The sequence below is a fragment of the Ambystoma mexicanum genome, chromosome 1q, assembly GCF_040938575.1.
Source record: "Ambystoma mexicanum isolate Mex_15411 chromosome 1q, UKY_AmexF1_1, whole genome shotgun sequence".
In the NCBI taxonomy this organism is placed as follows: domain Eukaryota; kingdom Metazoa; phylum Chordata; class Amphibia; order Caudata; family Ambystomatidae; genus Ambystoma; species Ambystoma mexicanum.
In genome coordinates this window covers 103721576-103736272 of record NC_090922.1, presented here as the reverse complement: position 1 = coordinate 103736272, position 14697 = coordinate 103721576, and the positions used below count along the sequence as shown (strand labels likewise).

At 43.8% G+C, this 14697-nt stretch overlaps 1 protein-coding gene across 2 annotated transcripts in view; it reads left to right on the top strand.

Moving 5' to 3' along the window:
• Positions 1-14697, top strand: part of CTU2 (cytosolic thiouridylase subunit 2) — a 773185-nt gene that overhangs the window by 240735 nt on the left and 517753 nt on the right. For both annotated transcript variants that reach the window (XM_069635914.1, XM_069635904.1), the window contains exon 6: positions 837-946. In XM_069635914.1, the coding sequence (XP_069492015.1) occupies positions 837-946 (110 nt within the window). The remainder of the gene's footprint in view (positions 1-836; positions 947-14697) is intronic.

Genomic DNA, 14697 nt, shown 5'->3' with positions numbered 1-14697 from the left:
TCACTTAAAAATAAAGCTGACCTGTTTTGAATTCACTGAATTCCTGTACATGTGTACATAATATCAAGCGCTGATGTATTCGTTTGTGGAACTATGATATTTAGTAAATATAAAGTGAGCAGGTGTGTACCCTTAGGTGATGTAGGCACCTGCTTTGACTGACCAACACCGCTGACTATCCCTTGTTTAAGTGCCACCTATTCAATCTTCACCAGCCCCTGTTCTGCCCGTACTCTGACTCCACTTTCTTTGCAATCCTGGGAGGTAAAAGAATCCTAAATTATAGTGCAGTCTTGAATAACCAGATTAGAATCTCAAATCCATGCTATCATAACGTTGAAAGAAATGGTCTGTGTCATGCCTTACCATTGTGCAAATCCTCGGCTCCCCTTCATTAGTGCTTTTAGAATCTCTTTTGTAGGGACATCACATTCCCACTGCTGCCCTTAGTTTAAAATGGTGTAAAACTGAGCAAAATAGATTCTACACTAGCCAAAAATAAACATAGTATTCTGTAATATTCTACTGAATGTGTTGGTGCGACCAAACAGTAGCAGATGTTGCGATAGATTTTGATTAGCTGGTGGAGTATTATCACATCAGACGACTCCCAGTCGCATCCGCAGGGCTTCTGTCTTCAATTTCAAGTATTCTGAGTGACTAATCAGTTGAGTAAAGTGTAAACTCAAGGAATGTCATTTAGTTTGTCATCCTTCTCCTTGAACACACCCGTCTTGTAGCCTGTTTCCTTTTGTGTACTGCCTGATTAATGAAACCCACAGACCTTACAAAGTGTTTTCCTTTTCTTTGTAACTTTTGCCCGATTTTGTCTGCAGAGGGAGCCATTCTTGGTCAAAGCCTGGAGGTTAGAAAGCAGACCACATCACAGATGAAGTCTGTTCTGAAATCATCTGGATTCCCTTATCACATTGTCCCTTTGGAAGAGGTAGGTCAGATTTTGTGACATAGTTTTGTACCTTGTGGGAATACATTTTCTAAATTTTATATGATTTGAATTATTTAGCACGTAAATGGGTCAGGGTGACCAAGAACACATTCTCCTAACTAGTGGCACTCACTCTTTCCTTAGGGACCACTTAGAGCAAGGTGGCAGCAGAACCTCTTCCTGCCCAACTCTTTTCTCATGTCACAACCTAACCATTACTGGGGCCATGAAGGGTGTACATGTAACAAAGAACTAAAAGCACACAAGTCAGATATTTATAATTCGACAAAACCTTTATTAACTTTGTTCGTGTATTTGGGATGAACGCCTATCCTGGTATTAGGCATGAACGCCTGCCGCTGTGTGTGTTTCCAAGGAAAGCCCTGTAACGCTCACCTGATTCCCGTAGAGGCGCCGGTCTTGACTGGGCGTATACCGTATCTTCAAAGGTGACGTGTAACACACGGCTGGCTCTTTGGGCTGGACCTCTGTGCACTGTATGTTTGACTCGAAGGGTAAGATGTCTTAGGTAAGTGAACGCCGTGCTCTCCATCTGCCTCGGGGCAGGGTGCTGTAACCAGTTTCTTCACTGGATAAGGGGAGCAGGCCTCTTGACTTCAGAGGACTGCTGTCCGTCGTTTACTGCACGAACGGTAAGTTTCGAGTAATTCTAATGTCTTTAAAGTCTTTGGTAATGATGTCTCTTGTTTTGCAGGGTTCCGGCGATGGTGGATGACGGGCTGAAGTGAGTTGAAGATGGAGCCCGTGTGATGAATAGAAGCGCCTGGAAGCACGTAAGTAAGCGCTTGTTGCCTGCTTCACGAAGCGCTCTAACTGTCTTTTCATTTTGCAGGTACAAGTTCGGAGCGGCTGCAGGGTGCCGGAATACCCACTGGGTTAGATGTGTAAAGGAGCAATGGCACGTGAGTATTAAAGTTCCCCAATGTCTTTAAACGCACCTTGTTTTGTCTTTCAGATGCGGGATGCAGCGCCGAAGGCCTCCGGAGCGTGCAAAGAGTTGGTAAGCTTTTGTCTTTCAGATGCCGGAATGCAGTGTGAAGACCTCCGGAGCGCACGAAGAGTAGGTAAGCCTTTGTCTTTCAGAATGCAGCGCGAGGCGTTGGTGACAGCCGATGGCCCAGGTAAGTGAAGAGCTGTCACTGAAGACCGTAATGCTAACCTGTTCTTTCTTGTCTTTATAGGTGTTGCTGAAGACTGGATTCAGGATGGTAAGCCTTTTTCCTTAGGCCCAGGATCAGATGCAGAAGACACGATGAGCGTTCTGCTGCAGAGGATGCAGAATAACGCAAAGCAGGATTCATCCATCGGGTGTGGTTTAAATAGCCTCCTGTAGTGCTTAGGTGTCTCCTTCCACAGCCACGCCTAGGTAAGAAAAGAGTTCCTGCTTTCCAGAAGAGTTCCAGTGTTCTGAACCTAGGGAGTGGCTCCTGCCCCACCCAACAGGAAAAGTAGTTCCAAACAGAAGAGGATCAGAGGCTCAACTGGCAGGCAAGTAAGCAGCATGGTCTGCTGCAGGTAAGTCCACCCAAGCATTATGAGCCCGGCGCTTTCAGCGCTGGGACTGGGCATATTTATGAGCCTGGTGCCACTGGCGCCAGGACTGGGTCCAAAAGGTCCCAATTGGGACTGGTTGGCACTCGGAACCTGGGTTATGAATCTGCTTCCAAGGGAGTTTGGAAAACCCTGACCTTTTGGAAGCAGAGATCATGACAGCCCAACAGGGATGTCTTACGGAGGTTTATGCGCAGGCATGTAATAAGGGCTGTACAACCGCCTAATGCCAGAACAACAAATTCAACCAAAAGGGAAGCTGCACCCTCTCTAAAAGTAGTAGACATGGCAGAGCAGCCAGGCTTAATTTCAGGATGAAAGAAAGTTTGGTAGGGATAGTGAGTTAAGCCTCACAGTTCACCAAAGAAAGCACCCCAAAACAGGTATACTGATAAAATAGAATATATACTAGAAAGTAGATACACATAACAACAGTTCATCCAAACTTGTCATTAATTAAAGAAACTATCAATTTATTCAAAACAAAGTATTAAAAAATAGATTAAATTAAACAAATATGATATGCATAGCATGTAATTTAAACATAGCATAAAAAAACTTTAAAATAAAGTGCTAGTGACAGACAGATCTCGTAGTTGGATTACAAATATTCTGTAGGTATACAGGTGTAATATTAGGACATCGGGATAGGTTGTCAATACACTCTTCCACTGAGGCTTGACCCAAATTGATATAAATACTAATCTAATACAAGTTGTTACCCGGATGTAGTTCTCAACATGTTTCGGTTCCATACTTGAGTATGGAAACTTCTTCAGGAGGATATTATATAGTCAATGTTACTTTAGGGATGATCTCAGATGATCTCTCCTGTTTCGCAATTTGTAGAGCGTAAAAAGCAGATGACTGTAAATAAAGAACACAAAGAATATATATAGGTATAAGCTACGAGTGCTGTTTGACCTCAGAATATTATTATTTACGTACGGGCTGGGGTAAAGAAAAAGAGTATTACCTTGCCTGTTGTGTGGCTGTAGTCTTTTCACATAAAGGCCATATCTTCAATAATCCTTTGTTAAGATTCGAGTCTAAAAGTGGGCCAAATAGTCTGAAATATACATATAAATTTGTATAAGACTACGTTTTCGCTGTGGGATCTGCAGAGTTCCTGCTCTCTCTTTGCAATGTCCTATTGTTGAGTTAAATTGTGCTTTCCTGGATAGGCACGTTGTCCTTGGTGTACTGTATTATCGCTCTGCTTATGCCGAAGTAGTGTCCTGAATCGAAAGTAGTGGTCTCGGGTTGGCATTGTCAGTTTAGGAGCCGTAGTATCTATCCGTTAAGAGATACATGTTGAATACCTGAAAGCTACATTTTCCATCTATGAGAAACATGCGTGGATCACATGGAACTATGCTTACCTTGTTCTTGCTTTAAAGGTGGTATTTGACATGTTCAAAAATCCACATTACGTTTGTCCACCCTTTGATCAGTTGGCAAGATTCTGTTCGTACGTAGCGACTCGTTGGTAACAAATGTCTGTAAACATAACCATAAAGAGAGTCGTCTTTACTGTAAGCGGTGGAAATGTTTATCTACATATATTTTTTGTTATTAGTCGTGTTCTACTTTCCTCTGTGTGTGGCCGTTATCAAAATGCGTGTGTATCGCTATGTTTATGATTAAAATGATTGTTCGTATTCTAGTTCTGCTAGAAGTTTATATATAATTCTTACCAGCTGTGTATGGATCGCGGTGACCAACGCAGATTAGGATTCTATCCTGCTTCTTCTTAAGAGACTTCCAAATTTTGAAATGACTTTTTTTTAATTTTTTTATTTGTATTTGGTTTAATACAGCAAGAATTTAAACCTTTACAAAACCTTTAAAATTCCACAATTCAATCCTGTAAAAAAACTAAAGAGAACTTCCGATTGTACTTAAAAACAAATACTTAAACACATTTGGAAGTTACTCACGCAGAATTTCTCATGTAGCCCTTCTTTTATTTCCAGTGTTGTTGTTCAAACCGTAAAACACTGAAAAAAGCCAATGTATACCAAAATCGCAGCAGAAGAACACGGTGGCCTTGCTGGGACAGTCTATCCCTATCTAGGGTGTCGTCAAATTCTCCACTGGAGCACTTTTTTGTTTCTATACTCCACAACTTGTGGATTATCTATGCCTAGTAGGACTATCTGAAAACGGGTGGCCATTTTAGAAAATGTTTCAGCTGTGCTGTACCTTTGTTTTTAGTTAGTGGTGCCTTTGCCTCTGTATATAAAATATATAGCGCACTAGAAAATGGATAGGCTAAGCCTTGGTCATTAAATTAATGATCTTTAATTAATGGCAGGTGGTATAAAAACTTAACTGGTGCATTCACATAGATGGAAGTGCATGCTAATTTTACTGTAATGTGAAAGCAATTTTCGGCTGCTGTTAAACTATATAGATCTAATTTTGTGCCATTCTATGGCCTTGTTCAGTCCTTTTCTATCACTTCTAGTTTTGTAGATGAGCTCTTGCTCTTTTTGGAGTAATTTTTCTTTTTTGTTTGTTTATGGTTCAATTACACAAAGTAGAACCTTTACAAAGAAAAATTATTTTAAGAATCCGATAAACAGTTTACATTTGTTTTTCCTCGTCATTTACACATAAAAAGGAACATTATTAAAATGTACATCTATCTCATTTCATGAATAAAAAGTATCACATCTAACAGAAAATAACAACTAATTATTAAAACTAAGCAATTCTTTTTCTATGTACTTACACAAGTTAACCAATTCAAATATCAGTGGTTTATGAGTACCTAACATCATACGAGCCCATAGAAATTCCAAACAGTCCTCATATTCAATATTAACAAATTTCATCAAACGATTAGTTCTTATAGATTTGAAATGAGGACATTCAAGAATCAGGTGTTTCATCGTTTCAATGGGTTCATTGCAAAGAGGAAAGCGGCATTCAGTTATTTTAGTGTCTTCATTATGTTTCCAATTTGCAATTCTTTCCCTGCTATTTCTTTGTTATTTTTTGTTATTTGGCTTTCACCCTTCACCGCCCTCTGAACGGTCCATTTGAAGTCCTCGAAGCCGTGCTTTTTCTCCAAAAAGTGACCATCGGTGCTTGGAACTTTTTATTTTTCAGGCAACTTTTATGTTCAATTGTCTGGGTTTTGATTGTTCTGATTGTTTTTCCTACGTAGATAAGCCCAAATGGGCATGCGATCATGTAGACCTCTTTGTGTCCAGACTTTATTAAGACCGATGCCCATCTCTTTGGTTTTTGGTGTCAATTTGCACACAGTACACTGTCCACAGGGATGGTGTCCTGTAATTGGAGTTAAACCCTATTAGCTGGTGATGCTTGCCATCGGTTGAGTTCTCATTTTCAGTTTGTTATGACTAACACAGTTACCAATGGATGTCGTTTTTTCACACGCAAACAGTGGAGTGTCTAAATTTGAACCGGTAGTTTTGAAGATTTTCCAGTGCTTAAAGATGATATTCCGAATGGCTAGGCTGTGGTTTGTGACCGTGTTAACACAAACTATTCTGTCCTCATTTTTTTTTTTTAGTTTTTTTCTTCTGGAAGGGCAGCCCTGTGATTGTTAGAGGCCTGTTTGGCTGCTTTTTTAATTAGTTGTTTTGGGTATCCTCTTCTTTTCAGTTTTTTCTTCAGATGTATAGCTTCCTCCTCATATGATGCTGGGCAGCTGCTGTTATGTTTGAGCCTCAAAAACTGTCCATATGGCAGGTTATCTTTCAAATGTTTGATGTGATGGCTTGATAGTGGAGTAGTGAGTTTATTTCAGTACTTTTATGAAAAGGTTTCACTAGAAGTTTCCCTTCATTATGGTAAAGAGTCAGATCAAAAAAATTGATGGAATCTTGTTCTATCGTCATTGTGAATTGCACATTTCAGTTAAGGCGATTAAGACATTCCAGAAATTCTTTTACTTTTTCAGGGGTACCATTCCATATGACGAGCAGGTCTATGTAGCAGGACCATGCCATTATCTGTTGGTCAAATGGATTATTCACATAGAAGTATTGCTTTTCAAAGAACTCTGCATACAGGTTATTGAGGCTAAGAGCCATAGTGGCCCCCATGGCAGTTCCCTCTATTTGCTGATAGAATGCCCCTAAGAATTTGAAATAATTTTGTGTAAGTGCCAGATCGATAAACCACATAATAAATGTAGTGGGTACCGGATCGTGGTCTGTTCTTGTCAGTAAGATTTCTTCCACAGTATTGAGTGTCTCTTGTTATGGAATGTTTTTATAGAGTGAAACTATATCGAGTCCTATTAGATAGTTTGTGTCTCGGTTGTAGTCTATGTTCTCAAATTGTTTAATGACTTCCTTCGTGTCTTTCATGTAGTACTTTGTGGTCTTGCCGTATCCCTTTAGATAATGATCCACGAACTTTGATAACAGTTCTAATACTGAATTTATACCCGCGACTATAGGTCGACTCAGAGATTTACTAAGGGTCTTGTGGATTTTAGGTAAACAGTAAAAGCTCGGAGTGGAGGAATCTCTATTTATTAGGAAGTCACTTTCTTGTTGGCTGATCCATCCTCTTTCTTTAGCTTTTGTTACTTTGATTCTATAAGGTGGAGTCTTTATTTTGTAGGATCTTGTGTCCGTTTTTTGTAGTAGGTCTCGTTTTGCAGTTGTCTATTGCATTCATTTATATAGTCACTTTGATTAAGTATAACTATACCTCTGCCCTTTTTATTGTGATTTTGCCATTATTAGATAGGTCTTTTAGGGCTTCTCTTTCAATTTTGAAAGGTCTTGGCCTTGGTCTTTTCTAGTTTTTCCACTTCTGCTAGCACCCGATTTTCAAACACCAGAGACTCTGGTGAAAACAAGTGGGAAGGCGGATAGAAGGTCAATGCTTGACGTAATCCTGTACAGTTTTTTGTAGTAGTTCAGCTTGCTTCATTGTCTTGTTGAGCAAAAAATTCCTTTATATGGATTTTTCACATAAGTTTCTAGAAATCTGTACAAAATTCGAACGGATCGTGTTGCTTTGTGATTACGAAGCCTAGTCCTTTGTTTATTACTTGTTGTCCGGTGCGGTCAGGTTGTGGTCTGAGAGGTTCACTAGAAGCAATTCGCGCTCCGTGTGTATTTCTGGTTGTCGTCCCAGTTCCCTCTTTTGGGGCCTTTGTATAAAAAAGACCTTTGTGACATGTTTCGATTGGTTTACCCTCGTATGTTATTCAGGTTTACTCTACCTCTATTGGAGGTTTGAGCTGAAGTGCCTTCTCCTGGATCATCTGCCTCACTCCTGCTGGTGTCATTACTAGTACTGTATGACGTAGCATGAAAGCGTACTGTCCTGGTTTGGTTATTCTGACCATTTTGTTGGAATGATGGGTTTTTGTAACCATCTTTGACATATGAAAAGACTTTCTCGTGGTTATATCTTGGCAGGTCTTTTTTCAGCCTCTGGATGCGTTCTAGTGTGTTTTTATCTTTGAAGTCTTTCATTTCTTTATGTATTTCTTCTAATCTTTTTTTGAGAGTGTCTAGTGATGTTAGTTTTTTAAGGTCCTTCTCAATTTTTTCAGATTTATTTCTATTTTTTCAACAGTCTCTTTGGCGTTGTCGATAATTAAGATTAACCAATCCTGTCCACATCGGTTGGCTATATAGCTCCACTGGAGTTTAAGTTCTCCAGGAAAAGTCTTGGTTCATTTAGGACGATCAGCCCTTGGGGAAGAGACTTGTTTTTAAGATATTCCAGCATTATCGCACCATGACGTTCTGTGCGTATGAGTCTCTTGCATAATTGGACTATTTTGTCCCATTCATTTCTTTTGTCATGTTTATTTCCTAGCTCACTGTTATTAAGTATTGAGATTGCACTCATGAGAGCTGTTGCATAGTCGTCCCTATAGGACAAGGTTCTATCTTCATTCATAATGAAATGAGATTGGAGACTAGAGCCCTTGAGAGCAAGAAAACGCAGATTCCAATTTGAAACTCCACTCTTTTAAATGTCCTGTGTCAAAGCTGCCACTCTAGATACTGATAAAATATACCCTTTGTTAAACTAGCACATGAAATACCATTCAGGAAAATTAATAAATACTTTATGTGCACATGCCACAAGATGGAACCAATTTATGTATAAAAAATAGTAAGGGTAATTGAAAACTCACTCCACCCCTCAAACCACTAGCATTTAAGCACATTACCTTGTGATGGGCACTGTGCATATAGTCCTGTGCATATATGGAAGGGGAGGATAGAATAAGGAACCATAGACACAGTAGACCCTTGCATCCACAAAGTTATTATTAGTAGGACCCCAGTTGCAACACCAACCATGATGGTAGGTTTCCTAATAGAAATGATCCAAACGCACACTCTTCATTACGTGTGAAGCTAGAAGGGAGAAAAAAAGGGGTTCCACTTTAAAACATGAAACCATAGAGACAAGATTAGTCCAGACTTACAGTACCAGTCCCAAGGACTCCTTACACTCCTAGTAAAAGCAAATATATAAATGTAGTAACAATTGACATATACTAGCAAGGCAATTCAATGGCGGGTTTGCAAGGTAGGGCTTCAGAAACGCAGTTAAAACTATGAGCGCCACACAGGATGATGATACAGCAAACTTGTACAGCTAATCACTAGTACTGGATACATTCTTAAGGCAGACAGTGAGCCATTAATAACCAAACATGAAACAATGTAGCAAGGCACTTCCTAATATAAGTATGTAATTTATGACTTTAAAAATACAGCAGAAATAAGGAGGAGCAGCTATAATTTGAGTCTTTGGACCTAAACTTCAGGGACCCAGGAAACATGTCACTGTGCATGTAAGTACTTCGTAGAATCACATGCACAACTTTTAAAGGTAAGTGCTTTAAATTTCTGCACGGAACACAGGGCAAGGTCGGTAGGCTGGTCTGTTCTTGTGGTGAAAAGGCATGCAAGTCTATTACTCTCCACAGGTACAGACATGGCGGCAAACAACCCATGGGAACCCAGAGAAAGACCCCTTTGAAGAGATCCAGGGCCAAGGGCCAGACCCAGCAGCCTCAGGACAAGATTCAGGCCAGCAGGATTGACTCTAGTGCAAGTCAATGGGGAAAAAGTGGTTTGAAGAAACCTGCCGACATCTACCACCGACCACAGGGACCCCCGAGGGTACATATTGTGAATAACCCACCAATCTGGGTCACAGGGGGTAAGTACTCACTGCATTGGTTCTCGAAGATACAGCTCCTGTAACATGAAACAACCCAGTAAGTGGAACTCTTCTTTTACAGGGCAGGATGAGGATCCAGTCACCCATGGACTTGGACCCTGAGCCAGTGAAGGCCCCAAAGATCACACTGCTTTCCTAGGAGTGGGGGAGTGGGACCCACCACCCAGAAGTGAAAGCATTAACTTTGATGGCTCCAGAAGAATGAAAGTACCCGACCAAGGCAGATTCTGGTAGCTCGGTGGATAAAGGAGGACTGAGGTGGGGGGGGGGGGATTGCAGCCTAGCAGAAGTGGTTCCCGCATAGGAATGTTGGAGGTCTCCCAGAACAGCCCAGAGGAGCATATGAGGAGGGATGTCTGGGATCCCAATACCTTTCCTGAAGGAGACAAGCACCAGGTGGAAACCCTTGGTGGTAAACAGCAGAAAGTGTCAGTAAAATAATCCAGACAACAGTCCCAAGGTGAAAGACCTGGACCTAGAAGACGGAGGACCAGCATGAGGGTGAGGAAGGCAGAGGAATGATATCCAGCAGTTGAAAACCGGAACCAGAGCTTAGCCCAGGACATAGGGTCCGGCCAATATGGGCAGATATAGCCTTTAAAAATGCAGATGCGACCCATATTGGTAAAAGCTCTCCAAAAGGTAAGTACACTTGCTGATCTTCTGACAGTCCGACAGATTTCATTGCAGAATCAGGGATTCCTCCGATATCCCATACACACAGAAGCTGGCCTAAGACCAGCCCACAAGTCCTATGCAAGGGTTTAATGCAAAGGGATAGGCGGCCAGCCAATTGAGTTGCCCGAAATGGCGATGCCTATCCTGTAGTGTGGACCTGGATGATGAGCAGATTTTAGGGGCCAAGGGCTTATCTAAACCCTTCAAATTCATTGTGAAAGGTGCATTGTTGGGCTCGCAGAGTGCACAATTGCCAGTTGAGGCCTGTTCATGGTTTTGACAAACAGATGCCCAAGAAACAAAATGGTCAATGTTGGTATGCATTGGTAGCTGTTGCAGATGACTTTAAGAACACCCCGACTTCAAAAGATGGTTCACAGGATTTTTAAATTTTTTTTATAACTCAAGTGATTCCGAATCTTGACGATATGTGACAGAAATGTAGTGCACTAAAGGCTGTTTCGAATGGATTGAGTCCTCCCACGTATTCCTCATCTTGTGAAATTCGTATCCTGCCAGCTTCGCTGCTTTGGAAAATGTTTTTGGCAGAGGGCGCTGTGCACGAGACTGTGGCGTCGATGTCCCTGAACGGGCTCCGTACCTTGTCGACGTCATCATCAGTACAACTAGCTTGTGCCACGGCCGTTAGCTTCAGTTCAGTTTTTTCGATTTCTTCGCTCTCGAGAACGGCGCGCTTCGAAATTTTCTTCAGAAAATGTCGTCTTCATCTACCCCTTCTACACCCAAGAAGGGGTTTAAAAAATGTATAGACTGCGGTTCAAAGATGTCGATCACAGATCCTCACTGCATTTGTCTCTGGTGCCTAGGTTCAGACCATCGAACCGGCGACTGTGGCTCCTGTCAGTCGATGACAGAGAAGGTCCTTCGTGAGAGGAAAGGTAAACTGGCGGTGGGGCGGGAAGCTTCTAAGGCCTCCTTGGAGGCCTCGTCTAAAAGACATAAAAAATTGAGTGATTCGAAAGAATCGAATCGTCATAGGCACTCTAAGAGATCCCGATCTCGTAGTAGATCGAGGCGCTCTTCATCTTCCTCTTCAAAAAGAGTTAAAAGGAGCCATAGATCTCCCTCTCCATCATCCGATACATCTACCGAATTGGTACGATGCCCGACTAAGTTGGATTCCCCAAGAAAATGGGTAGATTTTAGAAGGAAGATGATGGAGGTCTTTGAGAATGCGGTCTCGACCCCCTCAAAGAAGCCTCAAAAGAGGCAGACCCCGGTCGCTCCATCGGACGACACAGGGAAGCCGGGAACTACTGTGGTAAAACCTAGTAGTATGGGTGAAACACATAAAACTCGAGTCGACGCCAAGTCGTCGAGGAATCCTCGAGAATCAAGTGTTTCCCCGACACCGTATAAAAAAACAGAAGTAGTTGAAAACATCTGCGACGCCATCGGTGCCGATGGCTTCGACATCGAAGCCTAAAGCTTCTTCGACTCCTTTATCGAAGACACCATCGGTGTCCTCGAAGACTCCTTCCATACCATCGAAGGTTCCTTCGATTCCTTCGACCAGAACTTCTGAACAAGACAGGAGATTTACTCCCTTACCAAAATCAGACTTCTTTAAGTCTATGGGCCTCATTACGAGTATGGAGGTCATGAAAAAAGGAAGGAGGAATGGCATTACCGGCATCGTTAACGGGTCCGGGCCATTACGAGCCGACAACCTGCCAATACCGCCACCGCCCATACCGTGCCCCTTCTTACCGGCATGCGCGCATACACGTGCCCCTTCACGGCGCCAATACCGGGTTGCCGTTAACAGGAGGACATCACAAGTTACGCCGGCATGCACTTACCGGCATCCCGATGGCAGTAATTAGGGTCTGCATGACGGCGGAAATACAGGCATCGCGGACCATCCGCAAATAGCAACCTGCAGTGCAGGCAACTGCCACAGGTGCACACAATCACCACAGATGGAGTCAATGGAGCTTGTCCTAGTACAAAAGGAGTACACCCACACCCCTTCCTACACCAAAATGATCCCACTAGCTGTTGCAATCATGGGGCTGGAGGACATGCCTGTACTGCTACAACAACCGCAACAACTACAGCTACGACAACAGGCAGCACAGAGGAGACGCAGGAGGAGAAGGAGGGTGAGATAGGCCCAGCAAGTTCCACCAGTGCAGCCAGTGGTACCATATAGGCAACCACCAATCACTCGCAACAGACCCAGTCCATTCAATGTAACCCCTGAGCTGATCTACACCCTGTACTGGTTGAACCGGGACACCATCACCACCAATAGTAGACATGATACACGACGACATCGTCAGCCTGATAGAAATCCGCACTGCCATCCCCCTCTACTAAAGGTGGTGTCTGTGCTCCACTTCCTGACCACAGGCACCTATCAGCACACAGTGGGCCAGCTGCATGGCATATCACAACCACTCTTGTCCCGCATGCTGACCCAAGTGCTTGATGCCCTCCTGAAGCATGCAAGCATCCACATTTACCTACCACGTACTGGCCAGGAGCTCGCTGACACCAAAGTAGGCTTCCATGCACTGGAAGGCATGCCCAATTGCGTTGGTGCCCTCGACTGCACCCATGTAGAATTGGTGGCCCCTCATGCCAATGAGGTGGTGTACCGCAATCGCAAGCAATACCACTCCATCAATGTGCAGATGGTATGTGACTCAAGCAAGATCATCACACATTATTAAGCCCGATATCCCAGATCTACACATGATGCCATGGTGCTGCGTAACTCCACGCTACCCCGCTACAAGGAGCGACATGCTGGACGACGCTCCTGGGTGCTTGGTGATTTGCCTGATTGGCCCATGGTAGTGCATCGGGGTTGTGAGGTGGGGGGGACGAATACTCCACCTTGGTGGAATTGGGGGGGTGCATACTCCACCTGGGTGGGAATGGGCGGTGAGTGGACAATGCACTCCGCGCTAAACACTGTTGACCTTGACCTGAACATCCCAACCCGAACATGACACATCAATGCCATACATAAAACCAATGCCGTACATCAATGACAACATGCAAAACGCACAAGCAGGCCATATTGCAGTACACAATGCATCAAATCAATCTGTGTGCATACATACAGGGACATGAGCATGTCAACACCAAATGGCTGCGGCCATGGCCGTGAATTCTAAAGGTGTCAGCTCAGATTGACTCACACATACCTCTTTGTGCTCCCATGCAGGTGATGGAGGCTATCCCTTGAAGCCGTGGCTACTTTCCCCTGTGCGGAATCCACCTAACAGGCACGAAGAGGAGTACAATCGGGTTCATACACATACCCGTGTCGTGATTGAGCAGACCTTTGGCCTGTTGAAGGCACGGTTCCGCTGCCTAAGCAGGTCTGGTGGAGCACACCTTTATGGCCCTGAGAAGGTGGCAAAGATCACCATGGTCTGTGTCATGCTGCACAATACGTGCATCCGGAGAAATGTACCACTGCCACCTGACATTGACATGCATTCACCAGGCGAGGCTGATGAGGATGATGATGGAGGAGAAGCAGCACCCCTGCCAGTACGTGATGCACAAGATGGCCATGCAGTACGCCAATCACTGATTGACGATTACTTCTGAACCACAGGGACGTTGATAGTTATGTGTCAGTGCTACACTGAGCACTGGGACCGTGTGGACATGTACACAGAGTGTGTGGGGAGTTGGGCACTGTGCACTATCATGAATTGAATGGACACACACGAAATGAAAAATGTCCAGGCACTAAATGATTTTCCACACAACGGGTGTATTAATGAACATTACAAAATAGTGCTTCCTCCCTCCACCACTCACACGCCCTCCCTCCTCCCCCCAAAAACACCTAAACACCCCCTAGCCCCGAATAAACACCCCCTTAATCCCCTCTACACCACCAACCCCACCTCCCCCCTCACCCATTGTCATCCCACACTATTTCCGGGATTTATTCGTGTCCGGGGGCAGCATTTCGGTCTGCCTTGCACTCCGCCTTGTCATCCGCACAGGGCTGGAGGGAGCGGGGGATGCAGGTGTGGACAATGGGGTGGATTCAGATGGGATTTGCACCACCGGTGCAGGTTGTTGGCGCTGCATGTGTTGGAGCATGCAGGTTAGTACCTGCGTGACGGCCCCCAAACTGTCACGGATCATGGTTGCACTAGAATTAATGGCCGCAATGGTCCCAGCATTGGCCTCACGGATCTCTCTGCGTGTTTCCTCACCGTCAGCCACATATTGGCACACCAGCTCGAGCATCGAGCCCTCCTGGGCCTCCACCCTTGACAGGCTTGCCTCGGTAT